The sequence below is a fragment of the Cyrtonyx montezumae genome, unplaced genomic scaffold (genome assembly GCF_038088225.1).
Source record: "Cyrtonyx montezumae isolate F1298 unplaced genomic scaffold, pur_monq_1.0 scaffold_0, whole genome shotgun sequence".
In the NCBI taxonomy this organism is placed as follows: domain Eukaryota; kingdom Metazoa; phylum Chordata; class Aves; order Galliformes; family Odontophoridae; genus Cyrtonyx; species Cyrtonyx montezumae.
Genome location: NW_027071824.1, coordinates 13,440,589 through 13,464,773, shown reverse-complemented (window position 1 = coordinate 13,464,773; position 24,185 = coordinate 13,440,589). Strand labels below are relative to the sequence as shown.

The 24,185-nt window shown below is 40.0% G+C and overlaps 1 protein-coding gene across 3 annotated transcripts in view; it reads right to left on the bottom strand.

Annotated features, from left to right (window-relative positions):
* Positions 1-24,185, bottom strand: part of TTC7A (tetratricopeptide repeat domain 7A) — a 158,911-nt gene that overhangs the window by 129,331 nt on the left and 5,395 nt on the right. For all 3 annotated transcript variants that reach the window (XM_065754827.1, XM_065754837.1, XM_065754846.1), the window contains exons 4-8: positions 13,105-13,235; positions 11,345-11,466; positions 3,795-3,873; positions 589-749; positions 92-155 (exon numbers count right to left, since the gene is read on the bottom strand). In XM_065754827.1, coding sequence (XP_065610899.1) covers positions 92-155; positions 589-749; positions 3,795-3,873; positions 11,345-11,466; positions 13,105-13,235 — 557 coding nt within the window. The remainder of the gene's footprint in view (positions 1-91; positions 156-588; positions 750-3,794; positions 3,874-11,344; positions 11,467-13,104; positions 13,236-24,185) is intronic.

Genomic DNA, 24,185 nt, shown 5'->3' with positions numbered 1-24,185 from the left:
TTCTGCAAGCAAAACAGACCAGAAGACCTGACATGGAAATTCTAGATATTCCTTTTGTGCTATCAATATTACAAACTCATTCTTGGCTTACCATGGATTCACTGATTAAGAGGAGAAGCAGAGCCTCTTCTACGTTGTCCTGAGGGCAGTAAACACTGAAAGACAGAATACAGTTTTCTGAGGAAGGTCAAGAATTATCCTATCAGCCTCTCTTTCTCATTTCACAAGAGCAGCAGTAACTTGAAACATCTCATACATAATTCATCTGCTAGGTAATACCTTCTTTTGCAGGTTTACACAATTAAAAGCTCTGAAACATATCCAAGGTGAGTTATTCTGAACCATAAATAGATTATTTCCACTTCTTAGAAAAGACAGCTATTTGGCTGGATTTTCTACCTCCATGCGGGAAAAAATCGAATACTGTAGGTTTAATGCATTATTTGTCTAGGAGGCCTTTTGAAAAGAAGTTAAAAACTAGAACTCACAAAGCTACTACATCAATCAGTGACATAATTAGCAATACTGTACAGCCTTCAAACATCCTCTCTTCCTTCTGTCAATAATCCAGAATTAAAAAATGCTTACTTGTTTTCTGTGTATAGCTCAGGCTTCCGACAAAGAAGATTGCTAACGTAAGACTGATCTTCCTTGTTCATGAACTCATGGAGAGGATCAGATAAAGGGCTCCAGTAACAGTCTTCACTTAAGGAATGGAGAAGCACTTGGCCTAGCTGTTTGGCTGCAGTCTAGAGATCAATAAACAGAGAAAGATGCACCAGTGAAGCCTTCACACACACTCCGCACACTTAACAACAACATTCATATCACAAAGGCCTAACAACAAGGGACAAGTTAGTGAATGAAGTCAACTGACTGCCACATGGACTGCTGAGAATCTCACAAATGTTAACTATGTTTGAGTATATCGGTACTCCAATGCTTTCCCAGCATCAAGATTTGGAGAGCAAGTCTCAGCCCACAGGTTACCTCTGTCTCAGGTTTAAAAGAGCAACCATTCAGCTGCTAGTGTAAATGCAGCTCTTTACAGCTTCATCTCAGTAATATTTCTCTCTCTTCTGTTGTTAATAGTGGCAAGAGGAGAGAAGATTAGGAACTTTACATTGAGACAGCAAAGTCATATACCCTTGTTTGACCATTGAGTGTCCTTAAATACTTGCTTTCTAGTTCATATGTATGTAGCTGTCAAATTGAGCCCAAGAGGCAGACAGTTAACTTGACTTTGCAAAACTATCTCTGGCATTTGTCTCCATTTAGATCCATTCAATAAACCTCTAATTATTTTTTCTTTTTCATTGTAAATAGATGAGCATGCAAACAAGCACAGAAATCAAAGCAATGGCTGTCTTCTGGGAATTCTCAGTAGCACAGTACTCTACACCACAGCAAACACAACACAGAACAGAGGTAGTCTGAAACTTCAGCCCTTCTGTCCTAACACCAATAAACATTTTTGAACCTCTCTTTGACTCCTGCATATTTATTTTCTACTCAATTTATGTGCAATGACATGGTATGAGCCTGCCAAAAGTCATTCTCTTTTAAATACCAACATAGGTATGAATGGTAAACTGAAACATTACTCCACTTGAGCTGTTGCATCTGTAGGATTAAATAAATCATCCTGAATTTAAAGAAAATCCATGCGATCAGATTCAGAACAGTAACTTATTTTGATGTGATCCATCTACCTCACCACAAATGAAATCACCAATTTAGTCAAAAAAGGCTGCCATAGCAGCATGCACCGTTCCTGCAACATCACATAAAGGCAGGTTTCATAGCTGCGCCTAGCAAATGGCAAACTGGATGTATGGCAGTGCCTCAAAGACATATTGTCACATACAACTCCCCAGAAACCCCAAGACCTTCCCCACACTCCTACTGACAACCTACAGAAAGCCTTCTGTTTTAAACTATGCTTTTCTACTCTTTTTATAGCGAGCAACCATAGGCAAAATGGCTGAGGGCACTGCAACTTTAGCCAGTATCATTTTGTTGTCTCAGTGTGTAATTATTTAGTCAGTTTTACCCCGAGGAGCCAACTCTCCTGTATTTTTTCCTACAGCCTTAGAGTGGAGGGAAGTGTATTATGCCAGCAACAGAAAAATCTTTACTGTTTCACACAAAAGAAGGAGTACAGTTTATGATAAGCCTTTCAAAATGCAAGAACCACATATTTGCAGTTTCTTTGATTTTAACGTACAGTACAGTAGCTGTGTAAATTAGCTTCACTCTTGTTATGAATAAAACCAAACAAACCAGAACAGGCCAACGCTGAGATTTATGTTATTACTGCCTTTGGCTAAAAAAAGCATCATTATGCTTGGAGAACACTGTGATCCCACAAATTAGGAAAAAGAAAATTGTGTGTTCCATGCATGAAAAGTTTGTTTAATTAAGCACATTCTTCCCTTTGCCCTCTTGACAGCTCTTCAAAACTAAGGAAGAAAATGAAAACACAACTTCCAATAAAATGGATATCCCAGGAAAAACTACTGGATGGACATCTTCAAATTTCCCCTTAAGGAATAACATTCTTCCCCAAGGGTGTTGTATAGCTCTCCCCAGTTGCACTGGGACAGGAGCATTTGAGTACCACATTCTGTCACGGTATAAGAACAGCAGATGGTTACATTCATTTCAGCATAGCAATGAAACAGATGAGCAAAAAAAATCCCCCGAGTCCTGATCTCACTCTGGGAAAGGATGTGACCATTTGAGTGTGACAATTAAGTCACCTCTTCTAATTCCCTGCACAAACTATGGCATGCATCTGCATTCTCGAGTGGGCATGGAAGGTGATCCCAAAGCAACGAGAAGACTCATTTCTAGAACAAAGTTCCAAAATAGATAAATGTGAGAAACCTAGCCAAATGCACTCAGGTTATCCCTTTCATTTCAGCTCTGCATTTGCATGTTAGGAAGACACACACTGATCAGTCCCATTCACTGGAACACAGCGCTCTCCATCTTCAAAATGTTAAGCAGAACACAGAGAAAGCTGAACAAAACACAGAACAAGTTTAGCCATATCAGTGGAATGCTTCTAAGGCTACAAAGTTCTCATTCATGTTCAAGATTGCTATTTTCCATGCTGTTGATTCATCACATCCTGAGTAACTTAACAACAAATTTAAAGTGGAGGTAAGAAAGAACCATCTAAGTTAAATTTCACAGTTAACAAGGCACATAAATAACTTTCTCCATTATTTCTTTATCAGAGGCACTCGGGATTAACAAGTCAAGGAATGACAGCACAAAGAATAACAATCATTCTGCACTACATTGTATTGAAGGGAGTTTTATACGAAGAACATGGGAGCACTTTAGTCTAAAAGAAGCCCTGTTTATTTGTTGCAAGAGCCAGAAATACTTAATGCTTCTACATGCAAATCTGAGAAGTTGTGCATGCACACACTGACAAGAGAGAGAAAGAAAACAAGGGACAGCACTGTCAAACTAAATACATTCCTATTCCTATTTATATCACAGCCAAAAAATATACTGGGGGAAAAAAAGAATAAGAAAAAGTAGAGAGTGAGGGAAAAATAACCCATATGTCCAGATCTAAGGGCTCAGAGGTTTCAATGGATAGCACTGTGAATTAAGTGCATCACTAGAACTATCACTTCCAGAAGTATTAAAGCAAACAAAACAAAAAACAAGCAATCAAGCGAGGAAAAATTTTTATCCAGCTGCAGTGGTTAAGACACAGAGTTCCTGCACAGCACATCACGCCCACCTTCCCTTCTTCCATTCATTTCCCTTACCATTTTGAAGGTCTGAGTAGCTTTTGTTTCCACGGTCCGTAATACTTCCCGCAGGCTCCTCATTCCCTTCACAATATTGCTAAGGGGAAGGCAGAGAAAAACACCATCAAACAAAAAGCAAAAGCAAGCCAGCACATTTTAGAGGAAATATTTTGATGGTGCACCAAAGCTGGGCAGCGGACTTGACATTCACAAAAGCCAACAAAGGAAACCCTCGCACGAAGTGTGCAGCACCGAAGAGTCACTCTGAGGCAGAGGACAATGGCACCGAGCAAGGCAGCAACTGTAGCATGCCTGCTCCAGATGGCTTCCTCGGAGAAGATCACATTCACATTTGAGGAACAGAGGGGACATTTGGAAGCTTTTCATAGTTCATATTTATAAAGCAGACGCTTCTTCTTAAAAGCATCCACATCTCCTCTTCATGCACTCAGACTGGAGTGGTATGAATTATACTGAGCTTACGTGATTCTTTTAAATGACGATGACTTTTAGGTGGTGCTTAAGCATCCTGTGTCTGGTGGTCCAGACGCGTAATGAAATTACAGTGGTTTAAGGAGTTTACTGTCAGGTAGCTAAGTTGCAGTAGCTGACTGCAAGCACAGCTTAACCTCCAGTGTAAGAGTGTTAGGCTGAAAAAAATCACATTGCTCTGCATACACCATGAGCAACTAAAGCAGCCTAATTGCTAAACAGTATCTTAACCACGTTTCTGAGTGCTGAAAGAGACAGCAAGAAAAACAGTTAAACAGTGGACATATCAGTTAGCACATCTGAAGATTGTAAGCTCCTCCGGGTTAAGGACATGGGCCTACCACCTCAGTGACTACAAAATAGTTCAGCTCACTTTCACTGAAAAGTGGAAGCTACCCAAAGAAATACAAGCCACCAGAAAAGGAGCAATACTGCCCTGAATTAAAGACATTCAGACAGCAGTAGTTCTGGGATATTAAATTGCCACTTAACTTATTCCAGGAAAATTTTCTGTGCAGGCAGCATCTTTGTTTTGTTAAAAAGCCACACACCATAACCACCTCTGTGAATCTGTTTAGATTTAAGATAATTGTACAGAATGTGTTTGTGCCTACTTTCATTCACTGCAAACCCTCTTGTACTCTAAAATCAGTGTACTCTAAAAACATCCAACGAAACATCAAAAAGTATCTTCTGGGAAAAAAATGTAAGTTGATGCTGTTTGTCTTAAGTCTTGGCTACATTAAATAGCACCCCAAGGCTTACAGTTGTTAAGTCACACAATGCAAACGTGTGTGGCCTTCCTTCCATCCAAGTTTAATCTTCAAGTTTTAAACTTGAAGAAAAGAATTCTGAAAATTACCCAGTTGTGGGTGAGCTATAGTCTTGCAAAGAGGCAAGAGAAAAAAAAAACAATGCAAATTCTACCAGATGCTGACTTTTTTTCCCTTTCCACCCTCTCCTAAGTAAAAGATGTTCTCAACTTTTAAAGGAAAACCTTGAGGAAGTTTTTGTAAGCTGGACATTAAAACTTCAGCAAATGTTCCAATTAGAGAGCCATGACACCTGGTGCATTTTGGGTTCAGGGAAGAATACACACATACATGCAGTTCTGCATCTTAAACTAAGGAAAGCAATTAGGTACATGGTGATGTTCATGCACATGAGTAGTCAGACCAAAGCCAATAGAATCATTCACAAGGTATTTAATGCTGAAGAATCAAAAACAAGACCTTTCCTCAATTGAACAGAAAGCACCTGCTCAATTGCTTGCCCCCAGATACTCAAAATAAATAAATAAATAAATACCGGCCGTTCTTTTGCTTCCTTGGGCTTCTTAAGAGGCTAGGAAGAAGAAAAAGCTGCACATGACATTTCCATGAATGCATACACTTAGATTTCTTGTTATGACAACAGTATTTGCCTTAAAAGTACCAATGAATTCCATTCACTAGCAACAGAAAGATTAGTGATCATTTGCAAAGCCAATTAATTCCACATTTGGCTTTTACTTAGAGACTAAAAACCTAGAGAATGTGCTAGAAAAGAGACAACTTTCTTCTCAGAACACTGGAGCACCATTTCACTTCCAGCTTTTAGACAAGGGCATAAACCGTGCCGATGCCTCACAGGAGTGAACTGATGGGGAAAGGAAGAGTAAGGAATACGAAATTGAGGTAAATGAAAGAATAAACGGGAAGCTGCTGCCGTCCTGCAAATCTCTGGGGTTGAACACAGACCACAAGACAAACACCCAGAGCACCTTCACAGAGGTAGCAGCGCACAGCAGGCAGCTGCAAGAGGCAGCCTGTGCCCACCATGGCCACACAGGCACGTGGCAGTCAGCCTCCCTGAGAACACCCACTCCAGGCTCCAAGCTCTTAATTCTGAAACACGCAAAGCATCTGACAGCAATACCAGTTCTACAGGACTGAGGCTTTGCTCTTGGCAGCTTTTATGTTCTGAAAGTTATTGAATATTACTGAGAAGTCACACAAGACGCAGCTAGCAAGTCCACCTCACTGCAGGAGCTACCCCTTCCGTTCAGTGCTCCAAGATGCTGGAAGGCCAAGGAACATACTCTTCACTTTAAGAATGAGTACTACTGATAACAAGAATCAATAGATACCTTTTGTATATAAAGCATGCACTTGATGAGATTCTCAAAAATAAAACCTGAAGAATACAAAAATGAAGAGTAGGTCTTTAAACAGCAATAAGCGTAAGCAGATGAGTGGATGAGGATATAAACATAACTTATGGCAATCCATGCCAAATCTTCTTGACAAGAATAGGAACTAAGCAATCTTGAGTGCCTCATGACTTCAACAGACTACCTGGAAAGTAGTCAAGACTTCACAAGCCAATATTAGATCACAGAAATTAAACGAGATGAAAGATCCTGTAGGCCTCAACTGCCCTGCTAAGATGCCACAGAAAAAAAAAAACAAAAACACAAAGTGAATCTGGAAGGAAACAGTACCTTGCCATTAAATGAACTGCCGTGGTTTTAGCCACAAAGGTGTCAAGAGAGACATTTAAAAAGCCATGATGAGATGTGGTTTAGAATTCAAGTATAGCTAACTTAATAAAGAGGAACAAAGAAAATCTTCAGTGCAAACAGTAACTGAGAGCACACTGAGTAATGACTCAGTCCAACACGGAATGAAAATATGTGCGTGGGTTGGTTTTTTTGTTGCTGTTTTTGTTTTTTTTTTGCTGTTGTGTTTTTTTGTTCTTTGTGGATTTTTTTTTAAAGGACTTCCATTAATACAGGGTAATTATCAGACTATGAATGGAAATAGTCATATCACATTTCTATCACAACAGTTGGTTAACACTAGACAAAATTTTAAGCAAGAAATATGTTGTTCTCTGTGCAAAATCATTGAAAAAAAAAACAACATAGATAATGAGCCAAAGTGGACCCCAAAAGATCATATTCTTATCCCCATTCCTTAACTGTTAGCCACTAACACATGGAGGAGATTATCTTGAGATGACTACATCGCAGTCTGCAGAGTCGCTTTTCCTGGGAAATGCATACAAACAGCAGCAATACCATGGCCACTCTGCAACTCCTTTTCTATCTCTCCCAGCTTTCTAACAATGCATACTCTCTCCTTGAACAGCTGTTCATGTACAGGCATGAAAAGCACTCAAAGAACTAGACCTCGGATTCTTATGAAAGATACAAGACAACTAAGTACAACAAAGCACATTAGTGCTTCCCAGTGTCAACCTGTCTAACAAGCTAGACTCAAAAAGCCCATAAAAACAACCAACCACAAGAACAGACAAAAAAAAAAAAAACACATCCCCAAACCTCAAACTAACCAATCAAGTAAAGAAAAAAGCTTAGCACTTATCTGTGTTTGTTGCGCCAAAAGCAATGTTGCCCATTTATTTCCACAGAAACGGCAACAGATACAAAGAGCACAATAACACTACTTGATAAAGCATATTCTCAGCTACAAATCACTTTTTTTTTTTTTTTTTGTCAGCAATGACTAAGGGTCTGCACACCACACTCACAAAAATCTGCACCAGCGGAAGTGACCCACTGTCATTGTCACCAGTGCTGAAACACATCACCCATCACCCCACTGTGGTCACACCCACTGTTTGGTCTCCATTCAACACTCAGCAAGCATTGATGAATATCAACGGGTGCCATTCACTCCACATGGAGGAATTCCTTAACACACCTTTGCTTCAGACACACTCCCATGTCGGACATCGTATGAGACTGCCCCTGTGCTGCCCTCTGTCACACATCAACAACACATAATGGGATACTGTCGAGAATGTTCAACAACTACTGCAGTACCACCAATATCCATCTCTGACACCCTGGGCCAACACAATAAAATAAGAGGCACTGGTATCAGAGCAGCCCTCATAGACTCATCTAGTAGGCAGTGAGACTCACTTGTGAATTAATAGCTGCAGTGTCCTGAGTTTCCTTTATTAGGTGCTAGACTGGGAGGACTGAAGAAGGGGCAAATGGCAAACAAGCCCACACAAATTCCTCAGAAAAAGATTAATATTCTGACAAAATTTTAATTAGATTCTACAGTAACACTAACATATACGTGAAGTTACTCTTTCCAAGTGCCTTGCAACAGAAGCATTTAAAAAAATTGAACTAGAGCTCTGCAAAAATAACAGGGGAAGAGAAAAAGAAAGAACTGCGTAAGCTTTTCCTGGCAGGCAGTGTCATCAGGGCTTTCCAAAGTAATACAGGTCCCTAGCTTGAGGGATCATAAGGAAATCTGATTTTTACTAAGTGCTTAGTACTTACTTTTCAGAATACCATTTTTTTTTTCAGAAGCACCTAGAGCTTCCAAAACCATTTGCTTTCTCCAAAATGCCCTGACATTTTCATTTCCTTTGCCTTTGCTACTCCATACATACTTCAAATGCCATTAAGAGTCACACATAACTAACTGCTGCTTCACACAGATGAATCCTATTTGCAACTGCAGGAGATGTGCTTTCAGCAACAGTATTTTTAAGTAAATGTGTATCTCACAGCTTGCTCCTTAGCAGCATGCACCTTTGTTTTGCATGGGTGCATGAGAGTAAGGGAGGTGCCTTCTGTTCACCCTGCACTAAAAGAGGAAAGGACATTGCTGCCTCCTGCGCTGTTTGCTCTCCAGAGACAGTTGTCGCCTCAGAAAGCTGCTCACAGGAAAGTCAAATCACAGTGTTCTAGGAAGGTTTGGGTTGGAAGGGACCGTGAGGATCATTAAATGATATTTTTTACTGAAAGCAGTGAGAGACTGGCACAGGATGTCCAGAGAAGCTGTGGGTGCCCCATCCCTGGAGGTGTTCATGGCCAGGTTAGACCCACTCAGTGGGTGGCAATCCTGACAATGACAGAGAGGCTGGATCTAGATGATCCTAAAGGTCGCTTCCAACCCAGCCATTGCATGATTCTGTGATCCCTGATCACGCTCCAAAAGGTTGCAAGCAGGAATTAGCAGGACAGTTCCACTCCTTTCCCAGCTCATCTGCTGAGGGAGACAACAGCTCCCCTACAGGAAACGAAGTGCTGTTTTGTACATGAGTGCCCAGGGGAAGGACATGGCACCTCCTAGAACCTGCGCATGAAATATCTGAAAAAGCCTTTTCCCCTCTCGCCCGCCCACTATTTCCCTTCATAAATCCCAATGCCGCTTATGCCCTCTCGTGGCAGAAACTGCACATTAATATACAAGCAGAGGGCACGAAAACAAACAGGGGATTCCTGCTTGTCTCCTTTTCCTCCCTCTAGTCCTTTAATTTCGCTGGCTTTTGCTTCTGATTTGCACTGGAAGAGGTGCAAAACAAACTGGGCTTTGTTCTTGTCACAGCCATGTCAGCTCCACAGCAATAACGAGGCTGTTTTTTTCATCAGGAGACAGCTACAGAGTACATGTTGCTGCTGTTGCAGCAGTTCAGTATATAATCAAAGCAGTGCTTAATTCACACATGTATTTTGATTCCCAATTGTTTTCCTGTAGAGTTGTTATTTTTTTCTTTTTTAAAAGGCTGTCATTATAATAACGTGGGAAGAGAGCAACCAGGGCTCACAGTAATAGCTAAAACAACCCACTGGATATATTGAAGTGATGAAGATTGAATTTCAAATGTTGCTGAATAAATGAACATGAGTGAGTTTGTTATTCAAAAGGTGCCTAGAGGACAACAGTGCCATATGTTCTAAATGAGATTTTATTTTATTACACAGTTAATGAGTTTACTGGCAAGACCTGAGCTTTGTGTTTGCTACCAAAATGGCAAAGGGCCAGTAAAGCCCACTCTTTGTGCTACAGATGGTCAACCACCATCTCTCATGGGAAAACCACATATGTATCCTGTATCACTGGGGCTACATCTTGCATTTGGAACCTTGGTCTTCCTTACTACATAAAACTTGCAGCCAGTTGACTAAAGAAGACAAGTCATTCTACGACATCTGGTCTTTATGAATTAAACCTTTGGGTTAAATAAGGCTTACCTCAATGCACCCTGCATGGACATGCTATAGTAAGTACAGCTTCACTGTACACTGAAGATTTTAATCCTGGCTACAAATAAAACAATAGAGAACACAAAGGATATTCCTAGATGCGTTTAAATCATTACTGGGAGAAAAAAACAACAAACACAATAACAAAAAACTAAACAGAAGCAGCCCTTCCTCCAAGAAAAGAATCATAATATGGTATTTTTTTTTTCTACAGAAGAACTTAAACTGATTTTTCTTCTTTTCTGTCTCTCCATATTTTTCTTTTTCTTCTCCATTTCATTCAGAAGGAAAAAAGAGTGAAGAAAAGGAGAGAAAATATATTTGGGAGTGGAGATGATAAAAAACACCAAACTGAAATACTTAAGGATGGTTTGCTTAAGGAAGTTTACAAAACTTTGGTCAATTACTCTACAGAACAGTGAGAAATTCAGTATCTGATTCCTGAAGAACAAAAGGGATACTTTTTTGCTGCAAACACAGGACTAGAGAAGGATGAACTCTTCCAAGTATTCTTTACACACGGTAAAAGGGCATTCTCCCCACATGGCAATCTCTTCATTAGTTAAATAGATTTGAAGACAGCGGCTGTTTTAGGGGTCACTGTGCTCTCACCTATGGCCTTTGAAAGAGGGAGTTCTTTCTAGTTAAACCACACAAATTCAGGGGTTTGATCAAGACATTCAAGACCTTCAATAACTAAATAAAAGAAACAACCCTTAAGACTTCACTGAGCTCTAAATCAGGCCTTGGGGCTGAACAGTCAAAAAGAACTCAGTAGTATTTACATTCCACATGCTGTCTACGGTCAGATTTCTATCATCTCCACAGGGAACAGAGCGGAGTCAAGACAATAAAACAGACGTACTCCACCCTACTTATGAGTCTGTGCTTAGGATGAGAGGGAGACACGGGTTGGGAGGGCTAGAATATGAGAAAACTTGAAGCAAGTCAACAGCAGCAAAAAAAAATCGCAACAGAACACATGAAGACTTAAGAATCATCTGTTCTGAGACAAAATACGCAGTATTATCTACTTTTACTAACATCTGCATCCACCTACCCTTTTTTTAAATGAGTCACGTAGGCACTCTGTAGGGCTGCTTCCAGGAAGTAGGACAGTTCAAACTCAGAGTATGTTGTGTTGTTGCCCTTTATACTCCTTGAATGTGTGTTATTTAAGGTCTGTGAGAAAAGAAATCAGAAAGATTACAGACAAATCTTTGAACTAGCCACTTCCTCACAAGATATAAATAATAAAATGTTAGCCTGAGTCATCAGATTCCTCTTCAGGTTACTTGAAAACCTAACTTTATCAGCTATTCAGAAAAACTTCTACTTTAATATGAACTATACAGTTACTTCTGTGAAATATTCTGCGTGTCATGTGAGCTTTGAAACATCAGCATCTGCTACTTTGCACTCCTAATAAAATGGAAGGCTACATATTAATACTGAGGACTTCAGAAGTACTACTCTGACAAGCAGAGTCAGCACCTTACATAGAAATAGAAATACAAAGTTTGTGGGGATACCTAGCTTAACATGACAAATGTTCTTAAGAGTTAGTAAACTACAAAGAAGTCCTGATGGCAGAATCTTAGCCTTTCCTCTTTTAGTCTTACAAAACTTTCCTACCTTGGCTTTCTTAGAAGCTCTGTATCGTCTTCCAGACAAGCTAACAAACAGTTTTAATTGCTGGAAATCGCACTGTGTAGACTCTCCAAAGAAGCATTTTACTTCCAGAAATGAAAGGAACCTATGTACTCTGAGTGCACGAGTCAGGAATCCTACATCCTTCTGAGTCCAGATGACAAACAAATTATTGTTCTAACTTTTTGCCATCTTGGTGCACACAAGTTGTCAGTGAAAACATTTCCAGTGCCCAGCACTGGAAGAAACTGGTCCTTTTGCAAGGAAAAGTCCACACTTCATTTTAAACAGACCAAACAACTTGTTAGCTGGCTATTTAATGGATTTTTGTGCGTGTTGTAAGCTTATTTTTCTTGTTTTAATGCAACTGAAAACAAAACCAGCAGCCTTGTTGCTGAGAGGAGGATAAATGTTGGGTCAGAAGGTCTACAGCTGTAAAGTACAAAATAATAAATAATGTCCATTGCCTCAGTGCTGCTCATGTCAAGCATAATGTGCAGCAGAGGACAGTGTGAAAACTTACAGTATGTCCCTGTTAAACACTGCTAGGCAAAGTTACAGAGATAGAGATATCTAAGCATGCAACCAGCAAGGAACCAGCATGTATTACAGCTCAGTTCAGATCTCAGTACTCATCTTACTCAGCATCCTTAACCAACATCTGGCTAAGCAGTTACTTGCTATTGATCCAAGTTCCTCCAGTTTCACCTAGAAATGGCAAAGCATATGTATGCCTTTATATGCCAAAGTAGCTTTTAGCTCCTTAGGGATCTCAGTATCCAGTACTGAGTATCATTTACACGGCAGATATGTAAAATGTCATGGTGGCACTTGCTACATAAAGTCTGTAATCCCTTTTAGTAAGAGATAAACTTGAGATGAAGACCTGAGCATATCTGAAGTATTCAGTACTTTACCGCAGGCAAAACTGGTTTCTACATGTCATTCTCAAAAGAAACTGGCAGAGAACCAGACAAACATCTGTTTTGCAATTGCTTATACAGAAAAACTGATTCTGCAGAAACACTAAGACACCTCACTCCTTTAGACCTGTTCTCATGCTCCTTATTGTCTACAATCACTTGACATTTCTACCGTCATTTTGCAGCCAAAGTTCCTTGCTGTTCCACTCAGGTCACCACGTAGCACCCTGAGCATATTTCTTCTTACCTTTTCAAGCTCCTGCAGGTATACCTGGGCAATGGCGCATGCAGTCTCAAAGCAAATCATGACTTCCTCCTCCCTTTCGCACAGGCGAGCACGAAAGGCAACTGAGTTGGTTGAGCGCTCCAGAGACAGACCTGCAAAACAGCAGCACCTCCTTTAACTGAAGTTCACTAACAGCAACACAGCCATGTTATACTTCTACCTACTGGCTGACAGGAAAGTTTTTCTGTATGCAGATCTCCCCATAGTTTTAGTGTCTTTTAGGAAAAGATCCCGGGAAAATAAAATTCTTACACATGCAAGGCATTTTGTCATGCTGCTCTAACATATGGTACCACTGCATGCTTCTACAGTGCCTTTCAAGAATTTTATCAAGAAAGGACATACATATCCCTCTCTGTCAGGGATGAGCAAGCAGAGAAATTATGGCCTATATTTCCAAAGATGGCTACAGATTTTGTGCGCTTCAATGTAAGTGCTAATTCAGAAACACCCTAGCAATGGATTTGAGAATTTCAAAGCATCCACTACTCCAAGTGAAGCTTTCAACAGCAGCAGTTTTGAGGAAGAAATTTGGAGAAAAACACCAAAGCATAAATGGAAGATCTGAAGCCTTTTGTGGAAAATCTGAGCACTTGCAAATTGCACATGGACAGACAGTGAGCTCTTGGCAAAGCACAAGAGATTAACTACAAAGTTACCCTCTATTCCAAAAAGAAGAAAATTAAAACACTATTATTTTTTGTACCACAGAAAAATAATCATCAACCAGATCCTTCTTTAAGAAACATACAGCACGTAAATGGAGAACCATAGCTACTGTCCCTACAGAAAAATGCCATACTATCCAGTCCCTCCCTGGCTTCTCATTACTGTATCCTTTATTTTCCTAAATCTCTTTGGAGAGGCTATATATATGCACACTGATTTTATTCTGATCTATATAGATTCTTATCCTCCACATACATCACTGCTTGGAAAGTCAAAGAAGATAAGTCTTTTACACCAAACTACCACACAGATGCCCTGTAGTTCACATAGGTTGCAAATTGTTGAGTACACATTTCCCAGTAAGTTTTATGTAACAAAATCCAATACTAATGAAAAACTTGTAACACAAAATCCTAGCTTTCCTGACAGAGGACTGACGGACAAGCTGTTTGCACAGGCTCTCCAGGGAAGCAATGTGGACCAGCAGAGCATATGTCAAAAGAACTTGCCCCGCGTGAGGAGCCACAGCTCATATCAGGAACCACACCTCACTTGTTGGGTGCAACCCAGCAGAGCTCATTTCAGGACCCCACAGCATACCACTGTGAGATGGCCAAGGGGGGCCATGATGAATCATGCAGTAGAAGCACTCATTCTAGAGGAGTCTGAGACTCCTAGACAGTTTTAGCTTTGTTTATTTTTCACATTCAAAGTTTCTGTTTTGTCCCCTTGGTAACTGTACTAGGAGTTTCCCTGTCTCATGCTCTGCATTTGGGACAGACACGAGTGGTTACTTCAGTGGAAGAAGCAGCCCCACATGTGAGAGTTCAGGAGGTGGCTCCCCACTGCCTTTTCCCAAATCAGGGATCCACGGCACACCCTCTCCAGGACCTGCCTAGGAGAAGCACCTATGAGTATCCCACACTGGGCACAAAATCCTGGGCACAATTATCTTGCTGCCTTGCACTAACAGCTGTTCTGTGTTGTCTCCTTTCTACTGACATCCATCTTGTATAGGACAAATCCAACAGATTTTGTCCTCCAATCCACTTTGAAGCCTCTGGCTTTACATCATGATTTTTTCCCAACTATTTTAAAATTTCTCCTCACCCTGTTATGTTCCGAGGGGGAAAAGAGGATGTTAACTCAAAACAGAAAGAGAAAACATCCAGTGGTAAAGCTAAATCAACTTACAAATATTACTGTCAGATCTGACTCAGTTTTATTCACCTCCGACTTTCGAGCCATCCACCTTAACCAAAAATAAATTCAATGAAGTGCTACATTTCAGAGTCACCACTCCTTAAGTACAAAGCTGGACGAGAACCCTGAAAAAAACGTGGTACAACCCACTGACATCCATGCACATGCTGCATCTTATCAGGATGCTGCAAGAGCCACCCTAGCACCGTCTGCGTGGGGGTGGCCATCGTGGGAGATGTCACACAGAGAACAGGCTGACAAAAACCATTTACATACACGCTGCCACCCACTGCAAGGAGCTACATCTTTAAGCTCTGATGTGGGGGAGGAAAGCAAGCAGCCTTTGCCAGCACCAAGGGACTGACAACAAACATACCCATCTGTGCAGCCACAAAAAGAGGTGGGGCAGAACAGAGATGGGAATATCAACATTTCCAAAAAGATTTCTTGCTACAGTAACCACAGAGCAACATGTAACATACTGAAAAGAGACAGTATGCTACACTGCACACATTTTTCCACTTGCAAAGGGCAAGAAGGAATAATGACCCACATGATGTGAAATTAGTCATAGTTCTTCCTGCTCATATTGTATGTGCTGACCCGATGTTATCAGTGTAAGATCATCTGCAGAATCTGAACCAGAGTATTCTTCCCTACTACAGAAATACAAGAAGAAAAATCAGAGCAGGCAGACAGCAAATGCAGCAGATAAAAATGAAGAACAAAACAAAACAAACTCCCTACTCTGTAGCCATCAGTTCAGCTCTCACAGTGCAAAGTCCCAACAGTTAGAAATTCACACAAGGTGCATGTGGATACCCTCCAGCTCTGACAGCATAAATTCCACAAATTCTTCTCCATTCCCCGGTTATCAGCAAAGAAAAAACCTTTGCAGAATTGCATGAATTTTTAATTCAATCAATTTCCCAAGAGACGCAGAAAATCACTAACTGCGTGGTATTGCCACACGGGACTTAGCAAAGCACAGCTCCTGCTGAGATCGAATTAACTTATGGGTAAAGCATAAAGCCACATGCTTTCTGTATAGCTGGTTAGGAATTTTTTTAAAATCAGTTACTTTAAGACAACACCAACTTGTAACTTACCTATACTGAGATTTTTCTCATATAAATCAGATGCCCAAATTTAAATAAACAAACATATGCAAATACATATCACAATAACATTTTACATACTGAACATACAGTTTTCTAATGGATACGGCTCAAGTTAAAGAAAGATCTTTCATTAAAAAATAAGCTCTCTCTACCTACTTCAGAGGCAGCAGCTTTCTATGTACAGGAGCACTACATTTCCTTCCTGAATAAAGGAAAGGCTTCTATCCACTTCCTCTGTTTCTCCAAAAAAAAATTATATATATATATATATATATCTGGCTCTTTATCTCTCTAATTTTTGCTTGTTCTGAAGTTAATTTGCATTTATGTCAGAAAAAAACCACACCATACGGCATATAAGAGTTGTCACAGACGGAATAAATTCCTTCCTAGAGTTGAAATGCACTGCTTTCATTCATGGAAACCTGAATGGGTACATTTTAGGAAGGGTTATTTCCAGCTTCATCTCACCCAGTCCTTCCCAAAAGAAGAGAATGTGTTACATGCCTCCAGTGCTCTGAAGTGATGTTATTAAAAGAACTGGAAAACACATGTGCAAACAGACATGAGGGCTTATTCTCAGCAACAGAGATCACAGCAAAATTCAGGTTGATGTGGTCCTGGGAGGTTTATGGTCCAACCCGCTGCTTAAAGAAGGGTCAGCATCAGGGCTTTACCCAGGCAAGTCTTTAAGCCTTTGTGAATAGATGAAGACTGCATAACTACTAGGGAGAAGAGCACACTAAGGTAGCTTGCTTCTTCCAATTCATAACCTAGTTCCCCAAACAGCAGCATTACTCCTACTAACTAGGAGGGATATATCAGTCTACTCACGGCTCTTGTCATTTTCATTCTAAGACAGGCTTCCATGTGGCCTGGTATTACATCTGTGTCAAGCACATCTACAGGAACTCAAAAAAGAGCTTACGGTGGACATAGAACTCAGCCAAAAGCATGAGTCCCAGCCTGCAATGCAAGGCACATCTGTGCTCATAGCCACACAGACAGGTTACCTTGGCCGTAAGCCAGCAAGCTGCATATCAAGATGTGACGCCTGGAAGCCAGTTGTTCTGCAGCTTCACAGCAGATCTTTGAACCTGGACTTTAACCGACAACAGAGCAGTCTCCAAACTTTTTGATCACACATCCTTATCCTACTGAGCAAGCATATCCAGTAAGTAATTTATAAATTATATTGATACTGCTAACCTAATATAATGTGCACATAATAAAACATACAAAAAACATAATTTAAAGAATGAGATAAAGAAAAAAAATCCTTCAATCTCATCAACACCACACAACACTTTTTTTGTCATTTGAAAAATAGGAATTATATTTTTAGAGAGAGCTGTGTGCTGAGTTATGGTTCCACTTTTTTTGGAAAAAAAACAACAGAATTTTGGTTAACACTGATATAAAGACTGAAAGGTCCAATTCTAACTTCAGTTTAATTCCATACTCGGTTTTAATGGCTGTCAGAGCTGACAAAGGCATGCAGATCCAAAAGGAACAAGTACACTGTTGGCTGCACTGACTAAATTTCTTCTTAATTTTAAATTCACCTAGTATATTTTCACCTTCCTGGTGTGAATCCGTTGGCTGTGCAAGCAACATTACCAACAAATGGGTTCCAAATTCACCGAGACTCTTTATTTGGACAGTTTTTAAATAGGTTAGAAATTTCTGTACAGATAAAGAGTGTATGTAGCATTTTCAGCACCTACAGCAAAAATAAACACATAAATAACAAACAGATAACAATGGAAACATTTGCAAACATTTGCTGTAAAAACAGTTCCAGTTACTTCCTCAGTCATTAAAACATCATCTCTGCCTCAAATGGACAGATAAAACATGCTGGGTTTTTGCTTTTTTTAAATGCCTGCTAGGTAGTGAGCTAATGACAGCCATTTGTCATCACAGAAAGGTGAGCAAATTTGGAACACTCATCTTTCTGTCAAATACCTTTATGTTGAACATCTCCTTTAAGCACTTTGCCACAATAAAACCAGTGAGTTTCTGGTGAAAGATGTTCTTGCTCACTTCCCCCTGCATCACAAAGTACTGCAAAAATTCTACTGCTTAAAGGTTTTGTGACTACAGAACTACCACACTGATAAAATCCTGGACCACTCCGTGCACTTCTTGGTTTCTCTGCTGCAAAATCTTACATGCCACTGATAACATATTTCTTTTGATGCCATTTCTGCAACCTTACACTAGAAACCATCTTTTCATTAACATCAAAGCAGTAGTTCCACCAGTGTGCATGTTTGTTTTTTTTTCCCAGAAACATTGCTTTTATTGAGGAAGTCATTTATGGCTTACAGTATCTTCTCCAGCATCTTTCTCTCAGCAGCTTTCTTCAAATCCCACACAGAGTATTTATTTGCTAACAAAGGAATACATTTTAGCTTGTGACAGTATTTTCTTCCATGTATTTTTTCAGCCATTTACCACAGCAGGAAGAACAAGTGCTCCCTCGATGGTACATGGTTTGGCCTTTTTACTATTGAGAAAGAAATCCCAAAAGAGGCTGCTAAAAATTTATCACGAGGTTCAGTTAAATTTTTGAAGTAATGAATTGAATGTGGCTGGACTTCAAACACTGCTAGTGTGATCTGATTACAAGGTTAAAGCAACAACTGCAGTATGGGGCTAATAAAAAGCTCATACTAAGAGAAGTGTCAGCTCTGCCATTTTTCTATTGCTCACTTCTTTATGCATTATTAGCACTAACGGCAATCCACAGCTTCTTTATGGAAATCTTAAGGCACAAGGGCTGCTCCAAAAGCAGTGTCCCTATTATACGATGTCGGCCCACAGCATCTGGGGCAGGTGTTAGTGATACAGCAGTAGAGACTGAACCTTCCTGTCAATATTCCATTACATGTTGTTGCTGTACATCAGATGGCAGCAGAAGGGCAGACTGACACAACGGTGTTCGACATGGAAGTGCAGATAAAGCAAAGGTGTGTCTGAACTCCTCCATGCAAAAAAATGGCATCCGCTGACATTCATCAACATTTATGGAGAACAAACAGTGGATGTGAGTACAGTGACGTAGTGAGTGATGCCACCATAGCAGCTGTGAAACAGGAGATCACTTTCATGGGTGCAGATTTTCGTGAGCACAGCATGTGGGCTCTTGTTCATTGCTGGGAAAATGAACATCTAACAGAGGTGACCACATTGAAAAATAGCACTTTGTAGCTGAGAATTTGCTGTACCAGATAGTGCTATTGCATTTCCTGTATCTGTTGCATGGAAATAAGTAGAAATTACTTTCAAAGCAACATACGTATTTTCTTTCTGAACACCAATGGAGCGTTTGTACATCCCTGGTTTGTACCACAACACCTCCATCCCATGACCCAGCCAACTGCAGTGGAGGAGATGGCTCTGCTGGAGTGTCGCACACAAGTGAGAGCAGCATCTTCTCACCACTTGTTGACTCGGTCAGCATCATCCACATACTTTCATGGATTTCATACATTCTTCCCTAGTCTAAACGCAGCAGGCAGAACTGGAGAAGTAGGAAAGCCTTCTTCTCTACTAAAGGAAAGTAGGAAAGTGGATGGAACACAGCAGAGAGCGGCTGTGCTGATGACCTAGCAGTGGGATGTACTGTTGGGGCTCAAAGCATAACTGCCAGGCAGCAGCACTAGTGAGAAAGTTATTGTGTAAAAGTGCAGTCACTGAACCAGAGTACACTTCGATATGTACTTCTGGAGCAGAAGAGAGAAAACAGGATTACAACTTAAAGGACTTGCATCTACAAAGCAGGGCTTTTGCTTATCAGACAGCTACCCTGATTCCAGTTCAAATAAATAGCATGCTCCCTGTCTAGTTGACATAACTGCAAGCAGAAGCACTTTGAAGTATACAAGAGATACAGAACAAAGTCTCTTCCTCTGATATGGATCAGCATTTAAAAGAGGCAGTTTTTATTAAGCAAAAGTGAAAACAAGTTCTGCCAGCAAAATATCTTATTCTCAGGCAGTTTTCAGCATCAGGTTGCACCACACAATCTTATATCAGCCAGCAATGCTGCCTGCAAGGCTGGCGGGTTCCAGAGCAGTGAACCAGGGTCCCAGCTAAGTCAGTATATGTTAAGATAACAGCTCTCCTGGTCTGAACTGCATGGTAGAGAACAGTTAGAATCCCTCAAGTAAAAGCCTACAGTAAGCAGGCCGTGCTGTCAATTGTGCCATACTGACATAGAAATCAATGGGGGGAAGTAGGGAGTGAATTTGTGCTCTCAGGATTTTTCCTGCCTCTTACAGCCTACTGCCCATTTCTGCTCTACAGGTTCATTACAGCAAGTTGTCGCCCTGTCAGCCAAAAGCAGCAATGCAGGCAGGATGCACATAAGGTGGGGGGCAGCGCTGGAAGAACAGAGGAAGAGCTGAGTTCCCCCTTTGTACCACAACAGAACTGTAAGTCTTCCTTAAAGTCACAGGGCTAACATACAGTAATGCAGGAATGGATCATCTTTATCTTGACACATGCAATTACAACATGCTTTTACTATCTTTTATTACTGCCCAGAAAGGACAAGGAAAATGATTTATTTGAACATGGAAAAGTGTCATCACCCTTCCAATAATCTCCTTCTGCATTTGACTCACTTGTCAAGGCAAGCCACATCCTTACATAGCAAAAAGAGAGCAATGTGAGAATCTCAGGCACTAGAAAAAAGATTTTCTTGAAGAACTTGAACTCTTACGATTGGGCTATGGAACGATACCAAGCAAAACAATATGCATAGTCATTAGGTTAGATGTGATGGTGGTGGTGTTTTTCTGGCATCAAGAAGTCAGGATAGCATTCTAAATGCTAGTTTGGGAAAGGAGAGTGCACTATGCAAGCTTCTATGCCATCAGAAAAAAAGGGCAAACTGAGAAAGTACACAACTAGCCTGGAACATGTTTGTAAAATGTCACTTGGACTAAACGCGTTTCTAGCACAAAGAAATCCAAGGCGTACATTCACTCTGAGAAGAGGATTACAAAATAGACTGTGACCCTGTGAAACCACACAGTATTTCTAAACTCTGTTTATCTGCACTCGCAACAGTTCATACTGCTTGTAATCAAAATTACTCCAGTCACTGTTACTGGTACACTCAATAGTTTGAGTATTGCCATCTCATTCAACAAAGACCACGTACATAGAAATGCCACACTGGAGAAGTTAACTGGAAATTCAGGTTTTGGAAGGGCTCTACTTAGAAGAATGGCTGCTTGAGTTAAGCCCACAATGTGCACTAATTATTTGAACAAAACTAATCTTTGTAGTGTGCAATGGGCAGCATTAAGTAAGAAAAAAAACTGCAAAAGTTAAGGCCTTAGGATCTGAAGTTCAAATTTGATGAAGTCTTGAAATTAGTCTTTAAAATAAGGGATCTCTTCCATGAAGGAAAAAAAAATTAAAGCTATATATCAAACACAACCTCCTCTTTTCTCCCTTCATCTCACTCCCCATTCATTCAAACAAACAGCTTTTCAAAGCTGATGAATCAAATACAGCCAATAAAACCGAATGGGAAAGGTTATTTTCCACTTTTAATCTATATATTAAAAAAAAATGCATGCACAGTTAGAAGTCTACCACTTCTAACTCAACACAAGCATTGAGTTCAAACACTGCCTGTTCCAAGTGAAATTCATTTAACTGAAAATATTTTCTTTAATTATGTAATGAGCAAGAAAAAAAAAGCAGATTTATCAGAAGTTAACTTTGCAATAAAGCCATTTTTAAATGGACATGTTATTATAGGTTCCAAAGAAATGTAGCTGAATATAAATTTCACCTAGGAAATTAGCCATGAAAACAGTATTAAAAAATGATGAAACACATATAAGCAAATGTCAAAGACTTTACTGAAGCACATGAACAAACAGGTGAAGTACCTTCTGATTAGCTTGAAAGAAAAAATCATAATACCAAAGTTATGTTTACTGAATGCAAACCCACATGTTTTAATAGCTTCTCAGATCAACAAGAAATACCATAAGAATTAAATGAACAAGCACAAATGAAGTTTAAAATAATAGATGATTTAAAAAAATGAGGTATAAATTGGTCCATCTAAGAATCACAGCTAAAACCAAGAGCATAGTTTTAAAATTATCTGACTAAAAGATCCACCTTTTTATTATTTCTTACAAGATTTGTTTTTCCATTTCCTTGTGATGCCATTTTCCATCCACGACACTATTATAACCTTCAATCACTTCCAGTTTTGCAAATCCAAGACAGATTTTACCCAGGGAGAAAGCAGAAAAATCTCTCTCCAAGCAATACTAACCTCACCTTGGAAGTTGTAAAGACACAACCTTACAAGAAACATGAAAACATGAGATCAGCACTTTGTTCTAAATGTGACTAAACAAATAAAATGCCCTGAAAACCCACAGCGAGCTGATGTAAACTCAGAACTCTAGGTGCATTTTCAAGGAAAAGCCCTGATGTGCTGGGCTCAGAGCTCTGCTGCCATCAGTCTATGGTGGCTAACTTGAAGCACATGCATGGCTCAATCCAGCAGCATTAGCACTGTGACCTTACAGTTCTTCAGGAGTGTCACATTACCGCTCTTGAACAAGTTCAAATGGCTAAAGTAGAGTAAAGGACAAAATAAAAGAGTTCTCTAAGCCACTGGACTGAAAAAAAAAGTCTTATACATGTAATTTGTGGTTGACTTGTAGCAAAACACAAACTCACCAAGACCTCTCACAGTCATAACATCATTTAACAGCCTCTTCCACATGGATTTTTCTGAGATCCAAAGAGGCTGAGTTCATACTTAAACCTTTTAATACAACGGGACTCTTTTCTAAGGTCTTCAAAAAACTCAAGCCTTTAAAAATCAACATAATAGGGATTCAGCTCAGCCTTCCTTAGCCTCCCAAAAGCCTGTTACCCCACAGCCTCCTTCTTCCAGCTGTTGCTGAGCCAGGCCTTCACTCCACCTGTATCAGACACCAAGTGAGGAAGCCATGAGTCACCCCAGCATGGCCAGCTTCTGATTGTACAGAGATTCAGACCTGATCTCCCACACTGAGCTGAAATCGGCAGTAATGACACAAAAATTACTGGAGGATGGACAAAGGGAGACAAAGAGGCAGTGGGACTTTCAACCCTGTTTTCCACGACAGCAGATAGAAACCATTTGCAGTCCTATTTCACCACTGATTTACACTGATTCAGATAGAAGTCTATTGGTTGCCTGGAAGGGGGTATGCACCATGCAGCTCCCAAACAAAAGAGGTTTCAGATCTCTCTGTGTGCCACCTCCCTGCACTCACACCAAGTTTTGGAGCAACAAAAGAGGAGAGAGCACATTTCCATTAGGACTAATCCAAAAAAACCCAAACAGCACCAGTGTGCAATACACATTATATCTTTTTCATACTATTACATATATATGTATAAAACCTACTCTAGAATAGCCTAAAATGGCTCTTAATGCTACAGAAAACGACTAAGTCAATAGACAAGTTAGCCATGGAGATCATCTTCCTCCTTCCTTTCTTCAGTTTTGCCACTGACTCACAGTATGACAGAAAGCAACTCACTTCAGTTCTCCACAACTCAAACTTTTTATCTTTACAACCAGCTTAATGAACTTTGATTGTCTACACGAAACTTATTTCAATGACACTGGCTGTAAAAAGCCAAATACCAGAAGCAGCAATATCATCAAGCAAGAAATTACTCCATTCACATTTCTGCAGAGATCAGTGATGTGAGCTAGGGAATGAAAACCTCCAAATAAAAAATATAGGAACCTATAAACCCTAATTTATTGAAATATATTTGGCATTAAACACCATGTAAGTACAAAAACTAATTTATTCAGACAGATATTCTACAACCAGGCAATTTAGGTGAGCAATATACAAGCAAGTTTTATTACTCGATAATGTTTCTTACAACAGGCAGAACTGTTTGCATCTATTACCTGCTATACTACGAACCACATAGAAGTTTTAAGGAAGAATTAATCTCATGGAAGATGAGGAAGGAGAGAGAAACATACAG